This window comes from Schistocerca gregaria, chromosome 4, assembly GCF_023897955.1.
Source record: "Schistocerca gregaria isolate iqSchGreg1 chromosome 4, iqSchGreg1.2, whole genome shotgun sequence".
Lineage (NCBI taxonomy): Eukaryota > Metazoa > Arthropoda > Insecta > Orthoptera > Acrididae > Schistocerca > Schistocerca gregaria.
In genome coordinates this window covers 453,210,406-453,233,532 of record NC_064923.1, presented here as the reverse complement: position 1 = coordinate 453,233,532, position 23,127 = coordinate 453,210,406, and the positions used below count along the sequence as shown (strand labels likewise).

The window sequence follows — 23,127 nt, the reverse complement described above, 5'->3', positions numbered from 1 at the left end:
TTTCTCGCAGGTGTAGTAATAAGTCCAGATGATACTATCGGTTAACACTCTGTCACTGTGGCACGAATTCATCATGAACTAATCCTTCAGAGTCAAAGAAAACTATCAGCATGGCTTTGACATTTGACCTGACCTGACGACCTTTTTTTTGCCTCGGAGAATCTTTTCCGAGGAACTGTGAAGATTAAACCTTAGTCTCGACATCACACCCGCAGACCTACGTCTTATCACTGTCTCTTACGGAACATCTCGTTCTTGGTTGCACGATCCAAAAGCTCTTCACAAGTTACGAGGCGAAGGTCTTCTAGTCTTGACTCATGAGCCGTGGGACGAACTTGGCGGCAACAAAGACGCTGTGTCAGGATTTCATGACATGAACCAACTGAAATGTTACATTCTTCTGCAATCTCTCGGACAGCCAGTCTTCGTCTTGCACGTACAGTTTCGTTAACGTTGCTGACATGAACGTCGTCGGTAGACGTAGAAGAGCGTTCTGAATTAGGCTCATCATTAACTTCCTTCCGGCGATTTTTAATCCATGTGAACCATTCGTAACACCAAGTACTGCTTAAGCAGTCATCGCCATAGACTTCCAGCGCCATTTAGTGTGTCTCTGTACAAGTTTTTTTGAGTTGCACACTAAATTTAATGCACACGTCTTGCTCCTATAACTCTGCCATCTTGAAATTCGCTAACTGTGAAACACAACGTTACACTTAATACAGCACTGAAAAATCATTAGCACATATACAACAATGAAACTTCCAGCCGTTGCACATTAAACACAGATGTGTGCATGAAAGCCAGCCGCATTTCGCTCCAACGCACCACTGGTGCGAAACAACGATTTAACCGGAAATTTTGAACAAACCTCGTATGTTAATGTGTAACTTTTTTTCTTTTTACTCCTGTTTAAAACCACGTTTCAAAATTAATTCATATGCATCTCCAGACAACAGGGTGTTCCCCATGGCAGCCGTTACATTTACGCTAATTTTTATTATCTCCGTGATAGGTCTTGTTGAATGCTGTTGCAATTGTTTAGTTAAAGATTGTTGAGGGAGACACCAGCCGCCACAAAGACTTTTGAAAAAACTTTCTCTAATTACCGTTTTCCCCCTTCGGACCACTATGCCCATCTTCATATGGCAACATTTATTTTGACATGAAAGTCTGTTTGCTCGTCGATCGAACGATCTTGTATTACAAAATATCGATAGATTTGAATCGTTAATAACTGCAAGACTAAATATGCGTAAGCAATAGTTGAGTCCACAACGGATAGATGGCGTCTGCAGGTGTTTGTTGCGCAGTATTTGTTTTTTGCTCGTGACATCATTGTCTCACTGTAAACGCACGCCAGTATTCGTTACAAAATAGATTTGTTTGAAGCTATAACTGGTGTAGCGTAATAATGCGTTTAGCTAGAACACTGATTCGGCTGGGTGACATCGTGAAGAGTTTGCGGAGCACTAATTGGACCCAAAGTGAGATAATAAAAACATTCGTCGGAAAATAAGTAAAAATCGGTATTAAATTGAGAATAAGGAAAGGTGTCTCATACGGCTCGTAAATCTCATCGAAATAATAGAAAAGACAAGTCGGAGGAATCCAAAAAGCCTAAAAAGTCCAGTGCCGAGCGATTTGGAGAGCTAAGGCTGCGCCGAAAAGGAAATGAAAAATCTGTGCACAGCGATTACGGAGCTGGCCCGCCCTAACTATTGATTTGTCTCTTCTGTAACTATTACACTACTCTGTATGACTATTGTATCGTTAAAGTGACTGATAATTAAATTACATATTAATACGAAATACCTGTTATGATTTTATCCCGACGTTTTCACGAAGAATGCAATTGCGCACATAAAACTTTTTTTATTAAATCGTCTTTGTCGTCAACACAATGTCGTCTGCTCCTGCCCTGCATGAGATATTTATGCAACTGGCGATACTTTACATGCTGTATCAATGAGTTACATTCACAATAAAATATATATTAAAGTTTATAGAGGATGAAGCCACAGAAAAATGAATGAGATGTGTCCACTTAATGTGCTCCTTCCCCCTTTTTCCATTGAATTTTTCATCGCGTCTCCGTATCCGAAGTTGTCTACGCCACGCCTTCATCGTCTTAGCCGTAGCTGCCAAAGAACGCTAGTGTGGTGACGTCACGCTTACGTTACTCGCCTCGAATCGTCCTCCAAGAAATTTTAATGATCAGTATTTCGCGGTTAAAGGTACTATACCCAGTCGGGAGGATACTTCAAACTTGCCCAGGAATCATCGTTACGTGATTTCAGTAAGGCGGCTGACTGAACATGTGACTAAATGTGTAAAAACAGATCAATATTCTGCCTCAAGAATGGGAAAACAGACTAAAAATGACTTACGGATTGTCTTGACATAAGTCCTAACCTACTGTCAGAAGGAAGATTAGGGTTTAACGTCCCGTTGACATCTAGGTCATCAGGGACGGAGCACAAGTTCAGAACGTTTCAAAGATGGGGAAGGAAATCGGCCGTCCGTTTCGAAGAAACCATCCGGTAGTTGCCTGGCGCGATTAGGCAAATCACGGAAAACCTAAGTAAGGGCAGTCGGACGTGCATTTGAACCTTCGTCCTCCCGAATGTGAGTTCAGGGTACTAACCACTGCGCCACATCGCTCGGTCCCACCTGTGGGATCTGAACCGAAACCAGATTCCGATCCTCGACGTTTGGCCAAATTTATGCTCAGTTGGCATATATATTGCAGATCATTAAAACTGCAACATCATGAAAGTGTCATTCAACAATTGGCAAATTGGCATGAAGTGTATTTATTAACGAGTTTGTTTACTTGGCCAGCCTCCGCAGCAAGCACGGAAATATTTGTTTTGTACATAAAAACTCACATACGTGTACGTAAACAAACCAGACAGGATGAGATACATAGTGAACTCAAAGTAGTTATGCCTAATTATTTTTATGTCTATACCAATGACAGAAGACATACTGCATCACAACAGCAAGGGCAAAAAAATGTACGAAACAAAACCATCCTTATGTTTCGTAAATAGAGCGGTAGTTCGACGACTTTGTGACCAGATGAGAGGAAACACCGGTGCCAACTCAAAACATGACGAACCTTCCCACTGACGACGCCTTAAAGTGAAAAAAAGGCGAAACGCGTCTGGGAAAATAAAATACTGGGTAACAGGAGAAGTTATTTTTTATTTACAAAACAAGTATTCAAGTGCTACCGCTCAAAATAGGTAGCAGAAATGCAATCTATATTCTGTCAATATGAGAAGACTGCGCAACGCGTTGTTCATTTAGAAATCACATTCTAATGTTCCTTGTCTGTGAGACGATAGTGTAATGACTCCTGTACGATGGAGAAGCCACTACCTACAAGTGTTGCGAATTCGATTGCAGCACGATCGTGACTGTGTTTTATAATTCAGCTACATTTTTGCTCGCATGGTCGGGATCACACAACCGTCATGCAAATATGGTATCGGTGAGTGCGGGAGGGCCATATTCAACGCGTGTGGCTATCCCAATGGTCCCACGCGATTACCGTCCGATAGGACAGATGTATTTGCTCACTGGGCCGTGATGAGTCGTACTTTCACCCCACGTGGAGTCCAGAAATGGCCTTCTTTGCGCAAGACGAGTATCCATAAGCACAGCGCGACGAGGTCTGAAACACCACGTCGGTCATTGTTGCGGTTTCCCTGGACACGGTTACAGGAAGAGTGGCAACAGTGGTGTACTCAAAATGACACACGACAGTCACCACGTTGTATTTTCAGACGAGTCTTCAGTGTACAGCATCATGATGATTGTATCTGTGTGTGGATACATAGAGGAAAAGCTACGCTGCCAGATTACATTCGTCATTGCCATTGAAGGCTCTGCACCTGACGTGATAGCACGCAGCGGCATTGGGCATGCAAAACGACCACCCATGATTTGCATATTCAGTAATTTGGACAACAGCATTCACGTTTCTGACGTGTTAAAGATGATGGATGTGTCCTATCTTCGAAGTCTCTGTGATGTTATATTTCAACACAATAATGCAATACCGTATGCTGGCCTGATCTGCCTCGATACGAAGAGTGTTCGACTGTTGCCCTGGTCAGCACTTTCTCCAGATCTCTCACTCATGAAAACATGTAGACATGGGTTGTCGAGACACTAACACACAGAAACCAGCTAGCCTTATGATTGCTCATCTCCGGTTAGAGTTGAACCAGCATCGAATGAAGTCCTTGTATCTGTCACCCAAGCTCAGTTCGACTCAACGCTCACGGTGTTAAGGAAGGATTGTGGGTGCTAGAGGTGACAGCTCTGTGCACTAAATTTCGCGCACGATATACCTCCAAATCATCAACAAATTTAATAACGTATTCTTCTTGCTACAGTGTATTCTCATGATGAGCAAAATTTCGTTATTTGCTGTATTTCCTGCTGTAGCAGTTTTAACGACTAGCACTGCATTTCTCGTAACATTCCACGCGACGGTGAGAAAATCCCACATCCCGCCGTCTGTGAATACGTGTGTCTGCTGGCGACCGAGCTGCATGTCGGCCTGTTTTAGTTCCCTATCGATATCGAACGGACAGTGTTATCTATGCAAACAGAGCCACTCACCCGACAGGCGCAGCAGCAGCCGATACCTGCGCGACATTTCCTCTGCGGTGCTGTGTCACACAGATCTATATCCCCAGGTCGTCAAACACACTGTGTCTAGTGCACTGAGTACTCAACTATACAAACCAAACTTTTTTTTTTCAATAACACGTAGGAAGACGAAAAAACAAAGCAACAAGACCCACGCACATTGGTCAATTGTTGAAACAACACCTCAGAATTTTGAAGATACCTGCGAACAAGATAGTCAGTTATGTGACCACTTGACTGTTCAATGCGGCACTTTACTTACAATATCCGTACATTGATCTGAAGCAAGTTTTGCTGCTGCTACACTGGTGTCATAACTGCACCAGGAAATATGTCAAATAACGAAATTTTACTTATTGTGCGTATGCAGTATAGTAGGGAGAATAGATGAGTAAATATGATAGCAATTCCAGAGTACAAAATGGTGCGAAATTTGGGAATATAAAAGTTGCTAAGTTTAATACACACAGCTGCCATATCTGGCAGCAACAACGGTCCTAACCTGGCTGGATTGAGTTGGATGACGGATGAGTCAGCACGCTGCTTCAAAAACAGGTAAAGAGTTCATCAGCTGCAATGGCTAGCGAGTGAGTGATGGCGTGCCACTCTCTCAGCAACTCATGACAAGATGTTTTCAGTGGGTGAGGGATCTGAAGAACGTAGCCTACTCGATACAAATGCGGACACCCTCTCTGTCGAGGTAGATCAGAACAACACAGGCAACAAGGGGTCTTGCTTTATTTTGTTGAAAGATAACGTAATGGACACCTGAAAGAAAGGGCACAATCATCGGCCTCGACACGTCATCAGTGTAATAGATGCTGTCCGAATTACGTTCTACGCGAACCAGAAGTGATCGTGCAGTGTATCCAATGGCACACCATACTAACACGCCCATTTCCTGACTCAAGGTGTTGTGGTTGGCAGGAGAGCCAACACCGTATTGCTAAAGGAGGCCGAAATGCAAGCGTTTTAGCCCACGCAGGCTGGCGTGGGGCCTGGAACATGACGAGGGAATTAGAATTGAGAAAAACGGACGTAGCTGGTGGAATACTTAACTTTAATCCATTAATGACGAACGTCGCTCTTGACGGTAAATGATTTACAATATCAATAGAAACTGATCATGGCGCCTTGCTAGGTCGTAGCAAATAACGTAGCTGAAGGCTATGCTAACTATCGTCTCGGCAAATGAGAGCGTAATTTGTCAGTGACCCATCGCTACCAAAGTCGGCTGTACAACTGGGGTGATTGGTAGGAAGTCTCTCTAGACCTGCCGTGTGGCGGCGCTCAGTCTGCAATCACTGATAGTAGCGACACGCGGGTCCGACGTATACTACCGGACCGCGGCCGATTTAAAGGCTACCACCTAGCAAGTGTGGTGTCTGACGGTGACACCACACAAGGTATGTGACTTGGCTGTAAGGTCGTGCACGACGAGGTAACCTGTTTGCCCTTCCAGGCGCTACTCGCGCGGGGCTGCTGAGATTCTGCAGAGCGTAGAGTATATCGATTCTATATTAGCATGGCAAACATGGGATTCCAACCAACTCCAGCATCCAGCAACAATATCGCAGGACTATAAACTGTAGTCTCGATAATGGCCCACTCCTGCCGTTATCGAATTCCGAAACGAGATAGTAGATGTTTTCCTTCTTACACGAGGCACACTAGGAACTTCTCACAACCAACATCTAAATGCGACTGTGAATTAGAAAACCACTGCGTAATATTTCCTTATATGCAGAACTAGCTGAGTGCCCAGCATTGGTGGGGTATATATTACTCCAGCTCGATTAGTCCATCTCCTCTTTCCCCTGTCTCTGTCCATCTTCTCACCCCCCCCCCCCCCATCTCTATGTCACTCCTCCACCCCCTCTCTGTCCCAACTCCTCCTCCCCTCTCTTTCTGTTCACCTCGTCTATCCCCCACTCTCTGTCGATCTCCTCCTGCTTCTCTCTCAATCCACCTGCTCTCCACCTCACAACGTTCATCTGCTCCTCCCCTCTCACTATGTCCATCTCCCCCTCCCTCTCTTTCTATCTCCTCCTTCCCCCTCTTCTCTGTCCATCACCTTCTCGCCCTTCTCTCTATCTCCTCCAGTTCCCTATCTGTGTTCAACTCCTTTCTTTCTCTGTGTGTCTATTGCCTCCTCGACCCTTCTTTCTTCAAGTTATCACGCCCATCCCAATAGAAGATTGGTTGTTCTTACCTCTACAGTATTTCTTTCCAGGTAATAAGTAATATTTGAATCAAGTTTGGATGAAATCAATCCAGTGGTTCAGAAGAAGCTTTTTACCAGTGGCTATATCCACCTACGCACACGTCACATATAATTCACAATGTTCAAACATATTTCACTTGTATCTCTAGCAAATGTCGCCCTGCAGTTTCGTTTACAGGCAGCTCAATGTTTATGACGTCATATCTCCTAAAAATATGTGTCGTACAATGACATAATTTTACAGTACAACGAGTGGTACATATGGATACTGTGTACGAAACGCGTTGCGAATAGTTAACAGTAAAGACGCAGCAGTTATTCACGCATCTCATTGTTTATTACGTCTTATCTCCTGTACCATTAGCCGTAAATTGATATATTTTTAAAGGTCTATTCAGTGATATATATTAATACTGTCGGGAATTTGTATTGCTATTAGAGTAAGTAGTAAAGAAGTAGTAAATTAAAAGATCATTTCAGATGCAGTAGTTTTACTGCATGAACAGCAAGTGCAGTAGGTGGTAAAACTTTCTTTTTTTCCTTTCGTAATTCTGATTCGGATGTCAGCGAGAAAAGGTCTCGTAAAGGTTTGAAATTATGTATAAAGTTTGTTGCAAGTCATACAGTGCTCTCATTCTGTAATACTGGATGAATATAGGTTGACTATCTGCATGTTGTGAACTACTCTTCTTTATCACCCCCAGTCCATTGAGATGTAGGCATTTCTTACCCTCACAGTGGTTCTTGCCAGACAGAAAGTGACATGTGTACCAAGTTAGGTTGAAAGCGATCCAGTGGTTTAGGAGAAGTTGTGGAACATAAATACATACATTCACTTTTATAATATATTTAAGGGTTTAGATGACACTACCACTACCTATCTTCAAAAAATGTCTCTGAGCACTATGGAACTTAACAACTGAGGTGATCAGTCCCTTAGAATTAGAACTACGTAAACCTAACTAACCTAAGGACATCACACACACACATGCCCGAGGCAGGATTCGAACCTGCGGCCGTAGCGGTCGCGGGATCCACACTGTAGCGCCTAGAACCGCTCGGCCACACTAACTACTTTGTGCGGTGGTCGAAAACTGCTAATAATTTTCATGTATAAAGTAAACATTGTTGCAATATGAGGGTCACTATCTGCCATTCCGAAAGTGTCGCAGTTTTAATGACTGGATGTACAATTTACGTTTTCTTGTCTCTGTCGATAATTCCCCTACTAAATAAATTTATTTCCCTTTACAAATATAGCCACTGATGCAATATTAAAATTCAAGAATTAAAAAAAAACCATAGCGATGCTGACATTTACATTTACATCTATACTCAGCGAAGCACATTATGATGTATAGTGGAGGGTACTTCCTGTACTATTATCATTTCCCTTGCTGCTTCGATTCACTATTGGTGTGTCGGAGCCGTTGTATCACCTGTCAATACCATCCCATAGGCGTCATAGCAACAATATTACAAGTTTCCTTCCGGCACTGATAGAACCTGGCGGGCCTAATCGTGCACGTCCACTGAGCCACACCTCCAGCAGCTGCGTACTACGAGCGCCCTCTGCTGCCGCAATATAGGGCGGCCAGCGGAAGCGGCTCATCCCACTCACTCACTCACGCTCGTAGCCACTTCGCAACGTGATGCTACCCAGACGCCGCCTGGTCGCGACGTCGTCTTTATCGTTTGTGCTTATTCCTTATGACATAGAAAGATGGACTCCATTTCTTGTTGCATAAATTGTAATGAGTCTTCGGTCGCTTGGAGGCATACAAGTTAAGTAACTATTCTGTTTTCTGTGTGAACTTGTTTGTTAATCAATTCTCATCGAATTTCTACCATTTTATTGTCATAGCTAAATCGCGTGGCATATTGGAAGTAATATCTTGCTTGCTTACCCACCAGGTTGGCCAAAGCGATAATGCGTTGCTACCTAGAGACTCGGGTAGGCCGACTCCGATCGAATCCGCGCGGCGGGTTAACGGCGAGAGCCGGTGTGTCGGCCAGCCTGGATGTGGTTTTAGGCGGTTTTCCACATCCCACTAGGTGAATACTGGGCTGGTCCCCACCTTCCGCCTTAGTTACACGACTCGCAGACATCTGAAAACGTTCGCACTATTTCATGGCTTACACTAGATGCAGACAGCTGGGGTACACTTACGTATTTCCGTCCTGAGGGGTGAGGGGTGCGGGGTGATGACAGGCCACCCTCTGACACTAACTTTACCAAATCCATAGTAACAAGGCCGACCCCACGTTGAAGTGGGGCAAAGGCCCTAAACAAATGATAATCTTGCTTGATTCTTCTTGGAATGCATACTCTCAGAATAGTGACAGTCAACGTCTATGTGACTCATAATGCCTCTCTCGTAACGTCTGCCAATGGAATTGGTTGGTTACTTAGTTAATTACAAGTTACACAGATAATTTGAACGACAATTTTATCGAAATGGTGTGGAATGAGTCAGTTTACAGGATTTTTTTGAAATTTCTTTCTGAGCCACTGTCAGCTATAATAATGGGTAATACAGGTAATATTTTTCCTCCGTTCTTCTACGTACGGATATCACTTCTCCATTTCTGACGGATTATTTATCTCGAATTTCATTCACAAATATAATAAGGTATTGTGACGGTGCAGTTAAAATGTGCACCTTCTTTAAGAGGTACCTACATGACGCCTGCAGGTGAACACTACACTTTATTCTTACTGTTCGCTTTGTGTAACCAGTACTTTCTTTCGAAGTGATTCCATAAATGAATGAGTGAAAACATGCAAAATATGTCAGGAGATTGGTTCGTTTGTTTTCAAGACTAGCAATTACACGTACAGCAAAAGTAGCGGAATGTAGCGCCTGCAGCATGAACTAGGTCGAAATACAACATTTTACCCGTAGTAAATACTAGTAGCTACACTCTTAATATTTATTTGCTTGTATCTAGATATATCTGCTCAGCATACTTGCCCATTTCGCCTCACAACGCCATTTTCACGTGCACCGATGAGTGTTGAGAATAATGGATTTTATTTACATCTTACTTACTGTCAACAACGCATTTTTGTGGATCATGTTTACGTCTGTAAACAAAAAGCCTCTAAGGATGCCACCAGTCAAACAATTATTATTACGGACAATTTCATATTGTAAAGACCACGTGATTATAATAACAATATTTCACAACACAAACTTCACAGTTGGTCCCTGGATGCCATATGTTCGTAAACTCCTTTTATGCGTAAGCAGAAATGCAATCTATAAAAATACATTCTTGATCATAAGTAAGATGTAAATACGATTTATTATCCACAACACCCACGGGTGCACTTGAAAATGGCACTGTAAACCAAAAAAGGCAAGCTTCCTGTGCTTCCAGATAGAAGCAAATAAACATTACATTGCAGCTACTGGAATTGACCTCTTGTAAACTAGCTGAACTTAATTGTTTGGGGTGCTCAGTAATATGCTTCTTTCAGTTTAGGTTTTCATCAATATCCACACCCAAAAAATTTGGAGCATTCTACACTATATACTGACTCCTGTTAATGTGCTATGCATTGTTGTACAAAACTGAATGTACTGCGTTTTCTCAAAATTTTGTGGTAATCCATTTTCAAAGAACCACTTAATAAATCTTTATGAAAAATCTTGAACAGTCTCTTCTGTTGCTTCTCTCTAATGGGATTTGTTATAACTTATAACGCTAGTATCGTCTGCACGTCTCCGTGATTTTTCGCGCTAACTAAACGAAACCGTCACGTAAAGCTCTGATGTTCTTTCAGTCTTCTCTGTCCCTTTACTGATCTTATATGGTTCTTTTTAAAGCTGTATGCTTACAGCGAATTACATATTCTTATGATTTTCCCACAAACAGCAGCCTTTCTATCGACTATTTGTATACGGCCGCTCCACTCCAAATATCTCCAGAAGCATCGAGTATTCCAAGACTTAAGGGTTGTGACTGTTTACAGTAACTGCTCATTAATCGAGTAATCATAAAGTTACGGAGTTTTATGCCTACTATGTGCAATACGTTACATCTGACTAATGAATCTTGTAAGATCGATTGCCTTTCACTGCACGAAGTGCTGATCCTCAGCAAGACTTCCAGAATATCGGTAAAATTTTATTTCGCTTTCTGTGATTGTCTCTACACAACAGCATCTTCCACGAACATCGTTACTAAACTTCTGACGTTATCGGTAACATAAGGATACCTCCTGAAAAGTAATGGTCCTACAACAGGCCCTTTGAGTACGCCCGAATTTATTGTCAGTATGATGATGTATCCCATTAACAACGACGGGTTGATTACTATTTACGCGACACATAACCCCTAATATTAATGTGAATGAATAATTAGGATGCTCTGTCTGGGCACAGTGCTAGAAGAGCTACTACAATATTGTTACTTGTCATATTACAGACACTTATAAACTAACGACCAAAACATTATGAGCACTAACCACCGCGAGACTGACTACCCCCTGCTGGCGTTGCAGGCACATGTCGCGGTAACGAATGTATGTGAAAGCGGAGCAGAGATGAACGGTGAATCATTCTAGCAACGATATGAGGCGAAGAAGTGGCATCATCGACTTTGATAAAAGACAGAAAAAGATTGTGGGAACTAGCGATTCGGAAACGGGAAAGCTGTCGGCGTTCGCGTCCTACTGTCTTGAGAATCGATGAACTGTGGTTGAAGAACTGTCAAACCACCTCTAGCGGTTCTAGGAGCTCAGTCCGAAACCGCCCGACTGCTACGGTCGCAGGTTCGAATCCTGCCTCGGGCATGGATGTGTGTGATGTCCTTAGGTTAGTTAGGTTTAAGTAGTTCTAAGTTGTAGGGGACTGTTGACCACAGATGTTAAGTCCCATAGTGCTCAGAGCCATTTTTTTGTCAAACCACCAGTAAGCGGCGAGGTCTTGGACGTCCATACCTCATCACAGGCGGAGGCTTATCCTTTCCGTAAAGCAGAATAGGTTGCGGTCTGTGTCACATACGAAGAGAGAGTACAATGCTGAACAAGCAAAAGTGCTTCGGAGCACACACTTCAGTATACATTCTCGAACACAGAGCCCCGTAGCAGAACACCCCTGCGTTATCCTAATTTGACCCAATGATTCCTTTAGTTATGATTGTAATGGGTAGGAAATGAACTAGATTGGAGCGTGAACCAATAGAAACGTGTCGCCCGGTCGGAAGAAGCACAATTTACTTAAATCTCGTCGATTGTCGTGTGAAGAGACGCCTTCGTCCAGTGAAACAGCTGCCCGAAACATTCACCACACCACGGTCACAGGTCGGAGGCAATTTTATGCTATGGGGGACATTCACCTGGGCTTCCATGGGACCTGTGGTAGTGCTCGAACGCAGCATGACAGCTGTGGACTACGTGAACATTATTGCTCGTCACTTCCGTCCATTAAGGTATGATGCATTCCCCATCGTTGATGTCAACTTCCAGAAGGGTAACTGTCCGTGTCACAAGGCTGGAATCGTGTTACAGCAGTTTGAGGAACATGGCAGTTGACTCACGTTGATTTTTTGACCAACAAATTTACTTGATCTGAACCTGATGGGACACATTTGGGACGCTATCGGGCTCCAGCCCCACACCCAAAAACCGCTGTCCGTAATTTATAGGATTTGCGAGACCCTTGCGTAGACATCTGGTGCCAAATACCACCGGGAATCTACCGGCGAGTTTTAAGTTATGCTACACGGAATCGGTGTTGTAATGCGTTCCAACGGTGGTCCCAATCGCTATTGAGCTGCTGTTTGTTTTGGTCCATCAGTGTATGTTACCTTATCTATTCCGCTATTCCGACGGATTAATTAAATAACTAGTTGGCTTCCTTATGTCAATATAATTAGCAGCTCCAGTGGATTGATTGGATTCAAGCACGCCACTTCACAGATCTGAATTCATATACAGGGTGTCCCAGCTATCTTGTCCACCCAAAATATCTCTGAAACAATAACAGCTATTGGAAAACGACTTTCACCGGTATCAATCTAGGGCTGGGGCCCATAAATGTAAATATTTGGAAACATTCTAAAACGAAAGCATATGTGTTTTTCAACACAAACTTATGTTTTTTTTTTAAATGGACCTCCTATATTTTTTCTTCAGCAATCCATAGCATGACAAAGCACATGTGTAATCACACCTCCATACTTATCAAGAGGGACACTTACTTATCAATCACATCGCGATTATGGACAGCATGGGGTTCACGCCTGAGCCTCAGGAGGTACGCTAGCAGCGCATGTCGGGTGTTTCAAGCGTCAACTTCGCGTCTCAATATCTCGGGCTGTAATGGGAATATTGCGATGCAATCAACGCCATTGTGTATGTGCTATGGATTGCTGAAGAAAAAATATAGGAGATCCATTTTAAAAAAACATAAGTTTGTGTTAAAAACACATATGCTTTCGTTTTAGAATGTTTCCAAATATGTACATTCATGGGCCCCAGCCCTACATTGATACCGGTGAAAGTCGTTTTCCAATAGCTGTTATTGTTGCACAGATATTTTGGGTGGACAAGATAGCTGGGACAACCTGTACATTGTAAAATCACAACTAGTCACTTGCTGCACTTTTACTTCCTTATCAACGGACGACAGGCTTTTCTTATGGTTGATCAACACCCTTGTTATTTGCCCCCGTCGTAAAATGTGTGTATGAAAAATTTTGCTGACTCTCACGATTTGGCTTTCCAACACTGTGTAATCAGAATAACTACTAACCTTCTTTCGCTTTCTGTAGAATTGCCTTCTGACGCCTGAAGTGTTACAATATGTCACTAACGGCATTCTTGCCTCTGAGGCTGTAAGTCATCAGACTAACAAAACTTAACCAGTTGTCCGTTGCGGAACTGCCATTCAGATTGCAGCAGGCGAGCCATTTAAGCTGATGAAACTGCGTGAGTCGTAAGTGGGGCACTTGGCATCTACTAGAATAGCCTATTATTGAGTGTGTGTGGCCAGTATTCATAAGTCTTAGGTTGCCATCCTACCGCAATTGTACAAGATGGGCACGTGAACCACGGTGTTGCGTGTGTTGGTAGTATCAGACCGACGAAGCCGGGGCTCTAGTAATAACAATCTTGTACCATCTTTGACTGTTGTTTCACTAATTTCCGCACTAATTAGTCAGGAAATTCTTAAATAACCAACACATATATAAAGTCGCTTTCAGGAAAAAAGTAGATTAGGATTTAATGTCCCGTCGACAACGACAACGAGGTCGCTAAAGACGGAGCTTAATTTCGGAGTGGGGAAGGAAACCAGTCGTGTCCTTTTCATGAAAATATCCCGGAATTTGCCTTAAATGATTATCTTGAAGTTATAAGGGCTATAGGCATACTGTCTACAGGAAACACAGCCAGTCTTGTACACATAATTCATTTACAATTACTGACAAACAAAAGTGAAGCAGGCAGAGAGGGAGGAAGCAATGAAACTTCACGATTTCAGAAGGTATGTGAGGTTATTTCAGTGGCTACAACATCGAGTGAAATTTACAACGAAGAGGACAGTGTGAGCCTATGTATCACTATGATGTTGTAACTCCTCTGGTCCGGATTCGTGCACTCATTCGATTGGAATGAATGCCACAAAGCCGCTGGATCCCATCCCCAGGCAAACTTGCCGACAACTATTGTACCAAGTCTTTGATATCCTGGATACTCGCACTGGGACGTATCTGGGGATCTTGCTGACCATGGCAGTATCTCAACAACACGCAGACATGTTATAGAGACACGTGTCCTGTTGAAAAATGATACCTCTGTGCCATCGCTTGGGAGGTAACACACGAGGACACAGGATGTCACTGACGTACTGTTATGTCGTTAGAGTTCCCTCAATCACTAGCCTGAAGTGACATCCGAAGGTTACCTACACCATAACGCCAGCAGTAACACAGCTGGGCCTCTCCAAAGTTTTGCAAGAGTGGGTCAGGTGGCTGCCTTACTCGCCAGCGATGGTTATCCAGGGTAGTGCAGAATCGTGTTTATCACATAAACACAATGTGACGCCATTCATCAGCAGCCTGTGCTTCCTGGTCGCGGCACCACTACAGGCACAACCGTTTGCGTTGTGGTGTTAACGGTTGTCTAGGCGTGGGACGCCAATTCCCTTGTCTGGCTGCTGCTAGTCTCCAGCCAATGGTGTGGAATGACACAGAATGTTGCAGGGGTTCATTACTTGTTCTCGTCTGGCAGACGTAGAAGTGACAGGGTTGTGATGTGTTTGGTTCACAATACAGCGACCCTCCCTTGTGGAGGTCAGACGTGGTCAGACGACAAGTATACCTACCGCGACGTCCACATGCGTCCAAAATGAGGCCACTGCCATACCGGAATACCTCACAGACCTGGATACTGCACGATTCGACCAGACGGCCAAATGGAGACCCACAACGAGGCTCCTTTCAGACTATCAGGTACTGATAACGCTGTCTCAAAAGAATAGCCGGCACCTCTGCGCCTAACAGTCATCATCTGACGCTGGTCACGACGATTAGGGTCAACCGAAGTATCTGATTCCACCCGTCTGCTTTGGCCACTGACGTAATGGTATTGTGGAGTGTGATGTCACTACGGCGCGGTGTTTTTGAGTTGGTTGTGTTTGTAGATGTCGTGTTGCTGTATTTGATTGTGCCCTCTGGTGGTGGATGTGGACGTGCTGAGTTTAACATTTGGTTCATTTCAGTTTTGGTTGTCATCGTGCAAACGTGGTTTTGAGTTTAGGTAGTTGGTGCGATAACGTGGGTGCGTTTGTGTGTGGGTGTGTTTGTGCACACGTGTGTGTGTGTGTGTGTGTGTGTGTGTGTGTGTGTGTGTGTGTGTGTGTGTGTGTGTGTGTGCGTGCGTGCGTGCGTACTTGGGTGTGGTGATCAACCTAGGTGGTATTGTCAGAGGCTTTTGTTGGTAAGTACTTTTTGTTTTGGTTTTATTCTATAGTAATTGGGATGTTTTGTCTGTCGGTTGCGTTTTAGTTCATGGAATGAACATGGGGTATTTCGATTTTTGAGTTGTTAAGCTTTTGGTTCCACTTTTCGGAGTTGTAGGAATGGGTTTTTGGTATCGACAGCTGTGGTTGAGCTATATGGCTCAAGGGAAAGGTCCGATTCCACTTTTTGTGGATTGATTTTTTGGTATCGATGGTTGCGACTGAGCTAATTGATGTGGGGAAATGTCAGATTCCTGTGGTTTTGTTCGTGTAGCGGAGTGTTTAATTTTTTTCGTATTATTTGTTTTAGGAGTGTGCAGTGTATTTTACTGTTATATATTTAACTTGTCCCCGCCCTGATCCACCAATTTTTTGCGGTTGTCCCGTTAGTTCCATTTTATTTTTGGAGTTAGACATTATTGTCTCATTTTTATTTTTGTCTGGCTTGTTGGAGCGCATATGTATACCCTACCAAGTCTGGTAATAACGCTAATGCACTGTGGTGGCCGTTTTCTCTGTCACAGTGAACTGCCACTCTAATCATTTACATACCCGTCAATTGTGTGTAGAAGTCAGTTCAAAAAATTCCAGAATATTCGTAATTTCGGGCCAATTGTGTGTCGGAGCGAAATGCGGTTGGCATCCCTGCACACGTCTGTGTGTAATATGCAACTGCAGGGAAGTTTCTTTGTTGTACGTTTGTTGGTTGTTGTTCAGTGCTGTATTGAGTAGAATGTTGTGTCGCACAGTTTGCGAATTTCGAGTGGTAGAGTTAAAACAGAAACGCGACTGCATTAAAATTTGCGTGAAACTCAACAAAATCTTTACAGAGACACATCAAATGATGCAGGAAGCATACGGCGAAGAGTGATTAAGCCGTACTCGGCTTTACGGATGGTTCACATGGATTAAAAATTGCCGGATTAAGTTAATGATGACCCTCGTTCAGAACGGCCATCGACTCTGCCGACGACGTTCATGTCAGCAACGTCAACGGAACTGTGCATGTCAGTCGAAGACTGATTGTCCGAGAGATTGCAGAAAAGTGTAACATTTCAGTGGGATCATGTCACGAAAACCTGACACAGCATCTTGGAATGCATCGTGTTGCCGCCGAGTTCGTCCCACGGCTCATGACTCAAGACTAGAGAGACTTCGCCTCGCTATCTGTGATCATAACTGGTGATGAGACGTGGGTCTATGTTTAGGATTTTGAGAGCAAGGTGCAATCTTCACAATGGAAAGCGGAAGATTCTCCAAGACCAAGAAAAGCTGGTGAGGTCAGGTCAAATGTCAAAGCCACACTGATAGTTTTCCTTGACGTTGAAGGATTAGTTCTTTATGAATTCGTGCTACCGGGACAAACTGTTAATCGATGGTATTACCGTGACCAGTTGCGGCGCCTGCGAAAAAATATGAGAAGGACGGGGCCTGAAATGTGGCGAGACAATTTATGGCTCTTGCTTCACGATAACGCATCCGCACATTCATCCCTGTTGGTGCGTGACTGTTGCACAAAAAAACGAAATCACTGTGCTGCCTCGTCCTGCGTACTCTCCAGGCCTGGCACCTGCAGGCTTTTTCTTATTTCCATAGTTGAAAATCCCGTTGGAAGAACGAAAATTTGCAACGACAGACAAGGTAATTCCCAGACGGCGCTTCGCCCGATCAAGCAAGAGACGTACCAAGACTGCTTCCGGAATTGGAAACGGCGTTGGGAGCGGTGTGTCAATTGTGGAGGAGAGAATTTCGAAGGAGACCATGCACAACCAGTAGTAGGTAAGCGGGGAAAAATTTTGTGGACAAAGTTCCGGAATTTTTTGAACAGTCCTCGTACATGTTCGAACATACCAGGTGATCAAAAAGTCAGTATCAATTTGAAAACTTAATAAACCACTACATAATGTAGAGAGAGAGGTAAAAATTGACACACATGCTTGGAATGCCATAGGGTTTTACTAGAACAAACAAAAAAAAAAAACCAACACGAAGTTCGAAAAATGTCCGACAGATGGCGCTGGACAGCAAAACGTCAGTGACTGCGCATGACAATCGTGCATAAAAGGAGCTGTAATGAAAGAGAGAATCAGATGCGCCGGCAGTCGCGGCATGTTGACGTTACCTGAAAAGGCGCTTTTAGTGAAACTATATTATCAGAAAGGGGAAGATCTCTTGCGCGCGTCGTTTGGTGATGATCGTGTGCTCAGCTGCCACTTTCGTCATGCTTGGCCTCCCAGGTCCCCAGACCTCAGTCCGTGCGATTATTGGCTTTGGAGTTACCTGAAGTCGTAAGTGTATCGTGATCGACTGACATCTCTAGGGATGCTGAAAGACAATATCCGACGCCAATGCCTCACCATAATTCCGGACATGATTTACAGTGTTGTTCACAACATCATTATCGACTACAGCTATTGTTAAGGAATGATGGTGGACATATTGAGAATTTCGTGTAAAGAACATCATCTTTGCTTTGTCTTACTTTGTTATGCTAACTATTGCTATTCTGGTCAGATGAAGCGCCATCTGTCGGACATTTTTTGAACTTCTGTATTTTTTTGGTTCTAATAAAACCTCATGTCATTCCAAGAATGTGTGTCAATTTGTACCTCTCTATCTACATTATTGAGTGATTTATTCAGTTTTCAAGTTTATACTGATCTTTTGATCACCCTGTACATTGACATTCGACCACGTCTTCTGCGTGCTTCACTTTTTTTGTCAGGCAGTATGTAATTTTCTGTCCTCGTATTCTGGCTTATAAATTTTAGTAATGATGTGTCGAGACTTCGGGATGAAATAAATGTTGGTGTGACCAGCAGAAGGGAGAAGCGGTGGCTGTACAAATAATGAAATTCTGCACCCAAGTGCTACACACTAAACTCTCCCTGGTGTTTTACAGAGTAAGGTCACAAGACACTGTTGACACTTGTCCCTTCGGGACTATGAGCACGCATTTACAGATGAACCACACTTCCGCCCAATAACCAAAGTCGACCAGTTCGACGTTTGTTTTGAGCAGTCTCAGTGGCGTCGCAGCTCTTGTTGGCCAGCAGTGTACTCACCGGAATGGAGGCGCTGGAGGATATCTCGGATCCGCGGCAGCTCCATCGGGAACAGGGCGCGCGGCATCGCGGCGGAGAGTTCAACGCCTCGACGCTTGCGCCACTCGAGCTGCCCTTGCGGTAGGGCGAGAAACCTGCGCGCGCTGCGACCTCGGGGTCGCCGACACCGGAGCGGGCGGGCGTCGCAATCCGACTGAGGGACGCGTCGCGTTCCCGCGAGAGCGCCTCCGGCAAGCACGCGCCACAGCCGAAACTAATCAGCGACGGCGCTGCTGCCACATCGATCAACAACTCGGCAATCCCCTCCTCAGATGGCAGCCTGTTAAGCTTTTGACTCCTTGACCTGCTACGCGCAACACATTTGACTCTAATACCCTTGTCAGTGTACGAATTGGGATCTACAGGGTAGCCACACTGCTTCTATGGCCGTTTCCCACTGTCGTTTACCCCGCTGTAGCCTCACCGGAATATACACTGGTGTGCAAAACTTAAGGACTAAAGTGACATTCGCATGACGTGTCACTGTCATTTAATCCGTCGTTTCGTCCAAGGCTACGTTGGACATCTTCGGAGGTGCTCCTGGTTGTGCTGAGTCTTGCCGGTCACCACGTCCAAGGCTACGTTGGACACCTTCGGAGGTGCTCCTGGTTGTGCTGAGTCTTGCTGGTCACCACGTCCAAGGCTACGTTGGACATCTTCGAAGGTGCTCCTGGTTGTGCTGAGTCTTGCCGCTCACTACGTCCAAGGCTACGTTGGACACCTTCGGAGGTGCTCCTGGTTGTGCTGAGTCTTGCCAGTCACCACGTCCAAGGCTACGTTGGACACCTTCGGAGGTGCTCCTGGTTGTGCTGAGTCTTGCCGGTCACCACGTCCAGGGCTACGTTGGACATCTTGCCGTCGGCAAGACTCAGCACAACCAGGAGCACCTCCGAAAATGTCCAACATAGCCTTGGACGAAACATCAGGAATTGAAGAGTTCCATAGACCACGGCCATACAACTCGGAGCATCAGGTCGTGAAAGCCTTCATTGTATGACTGTCATTTAACACAGCTCTCTGAAACTTGGATTGTACGCTGGGATTACTGCTTCATTATAGTACAGAAGGTAACTGAAAGAAATACCCAATGAGACGAACAGAAGTGACACTTTTATTGAAAGATAATAATCACACTGAAGTCACAGCGATTTATGATGGCCCTCTGGACATTACGTAACTCGGGACGTGTTTCTTAATAACGCGTGTGGTCACCATGGATGGCGCCCGCCCCCGGTAGCTGAGTGGTTCGCGCGACAGAACGTCAATCCTAAGGGTCCGGGTTCGATTCCCGGCTGGGTCGGAGATTTTCTCCGCTCAGGGATTGGGTGTTGTGTTGTCCTAATCATCATCATCATCTCATCCCCATCGATGCGCCAAGTCGCCGAAGTGGCGTCAAATCGAAAGACTTGCACCCGACGAACGGTCTACCCGACGGGAGGCCCTAGTTACACGACCACGGACGGCAATGCATGTTTCGCAACGTGTTCCCATGTGGCCTCAAGGTTGAGGAGTTCTCATCGTAGGGCGCTCCTTCCTCTACCAGTGCGCTTGAAAACTGCTGGACAGTTGTTCATGCATGTGGACGTACTACAAAACGTCTCCCCAGTGCATACCGTACGTGATCGATGGTTCAAATGGCTCTAAGCACGATGGGTTGAACCTGCGACCGTAGCAGCAGCGCGGTTCCAGAGTGAAGCGCCTAGAGCCGCTTGGTGACAAAGATCGGCGTGATCGATAAGACTGTTGCTTGGTGCACTGCGTGTTCCCACCTATCGCTATATGAGCGTACGCTCAGAGTTGTTGAACATGATCGTTTTGGTGGGCCAGGTGTTATGGCGTGGGTAGGCATAATGCTGTATGGGCGTACCGGCCTCCAAATCCTTGAACACAATAAATTCACCGGTAAACGTCCTTGTGACACTGGATTTCTTTCCATGTGCGTCTTTTCATGGGTGCATTCGGCTCTCACTCCATTTTTATGGATGACAGTGCGGCGACGCGGTTCTATCCGTCACTTTACGACGAACCAGCACCTACCTGTGAACATTGTCTCAGCATATCATCAGTGGGGAAGCCGAGCGAAATCTACTGTACTTCGACGTGAACCAGGCTGCAATTAAAGTCACTAATGTACGTTTCAGGAGAAAGTTTTCACACGAAATGAAAGGTTGGAAATTTTGTCCTCAATTAATATATTCTGAAACTTAGGTGAACAAGCGTCACCGCCAAGTCCGTGCTAGTCTTAACACAGTCACTCACAATCCCTTTCACTCATGTTAGCGAGTTTATGGTGTTGCATTTCCCGAAAACGTAATAGTTACAAAAAAACTGATTGTTTTTGATTAAGAATGCTCGCCAAATATTAAGTCTGTCGGTACCAAACGCAGTCACAGTTTTTTGCCACCAACCTGTTCAATACGCCACCCGAAATATATGTCTTTTCTCGTCACAAAATTCACTTAAAAATTCTGAAATTTCTACACTCCCGGCGGAATAATTATGCCGTCATTTTACCACACTTTTGATGTATGAAACACTGCTAGATCCGGCAACTTATCGTTTCCATCGGAACTACTACTACACGTCCGAACTGTTTCATGGCTCAGTCTGCAAAACGCGCGACCGCTACGGTCGCAGGTTCGAATCCTGCCTCTGGCATGGATGTGTGTGATGTCTTAGATTAGTTAGGCTTAATTAGTTGTCAGTTCTAGGCGACTGATGACCTCAGAAGTTAAGTCGCATAGTGCTCAGAGCCATTTGAACCATTTGTTTCATGGCTAGGCTCCCACTCTCCTCTACAATACTCTTAAGTCTTCTCTACCAGCCGAGAAAGGCGCGCGAAGAATATTGCTTTACCATTGGTCAGTTTACTCAACAGCCAACAGCAAAACAACATTCTCCCGTGTCAGTCCGCGCTTTTCATTAATAACCAATCGCAAAATAGTAAACCTAACGACTGCACTTTTTACCGACGTAATTATCTAATATGCTGAAGTTTTGTTTATGCATAAAGTTATTTACTATTGTTATTTATACCTGAATTAACTTTCCCTTTACCATAAACTTAACTTTACAAATCTAATCTACAAAAATTCCCTTTGTTCACATCAATACTTCTCCGAAATATTCCCACACTAAATCGCATTACATAACTCGTTAAGCAATTATCTTCATATTAACCTTAAACCACACTCATGCATCATTCATACTGCTAAAACACATTTATAACATTTTACCAACAGAAAAAGACATAATAACACTTTATGAAAATACTAGAACAGTTTATGAAAATCATTCTATTACTTTAGTGCACTCTAGTGGGCACAATCGAAACTAAAATCACAGTCCCCGTATCCAATACTGTCCTCTATCGACTGATACATAAACTACGTGCGCGTCCCGTCTCGCGTCACCACCTGTCACTATCCAGCTCTGAGACACATCTCCCACTTAACCGCCTCCAAGGCAGGATCTTTATACGGCGCTACGCCTCAACAGTTTGCGATCGCATCGAACTGCGTAGGTGAAGGAGCTCTTGGAGCGAGAGGATATTGGGCGAATGGACTGGCCTGGCAGTTCCCTCGACTTATGTCCCACCGAACACGTGTGGGATGCGTTGGGGAGACCATTGCAGCAGCTGCCAACTGCGCTAGTGGAGGAGTGGAATGCCGTACTACGTGAACTCCGAATCAACCTTGTGGCCTGCATGCAAGCACGTTGCACTACATGGATTGCCGTCCTTGGTGGTCGTACGCCCTGTTATGAACCTTGTCCCGCCTTTTGTAAATCCAGGGTATTATCATAGATTGCGATGACTTCGATGTAATCACTGTTTTTGAACAAAAATGTCGTTTCTGTTCGTTTCATTGCGTACTTCTTCCAGCTACCTTCTGTACTGTACGATACGGTAGTAGTTCTTTCTATGTATGGTCCACGTTGCTATGAGCTATGTTGCGCAGTAACGCACCACGCGAAAGTTACTTTCGTTCTTAAGTTCTGCACACCAATGTACGCTAGTCACCCCAGAACCCGAGGGTCACTCCCAAAGAAATGCACACTATTTTTGTAAAAATACAGTTCTCATTCTGCATGTGTGAAAGCTTTACAGTGTGTAGATACATCATTCCCGCTTGTTTTCAAACTTAGTTCAACCTATTCC

At 44.4% G+C, this 23,127-nt stretch overlaps 1 protein-coding gene across 2 annotated transcripts in view; it reads right to left on the bottom strand.

Annotated features, from left to right (window-relative positions):
• Positions 1-23,127, bottom strand: part of LOC126365909 (protein disabled) — a 467,529-nt gene that overhangs the window by 368,977 nt on the left and 75,425 nt on the right. The window contains exon 1 of one of the 2 annotated variants that reach the window (XM_050008633.1): positions 18,930-19,178. The exons of the other annotated variant lie outside the window; for it this stretch is intronic. Within the exon in view, the coding sequence (XP_049864590.1) occupies positions 18,930-18,996 (67 nt within the window). The 5' untranslated portion in view covers positions 18,997-19,178. Of the gene's footprint in view, positions 1-18,929; positions 19,179-23,127 lie in introns of those variants that run through there. 2 annotated transcript variants of the gene reach the window in all.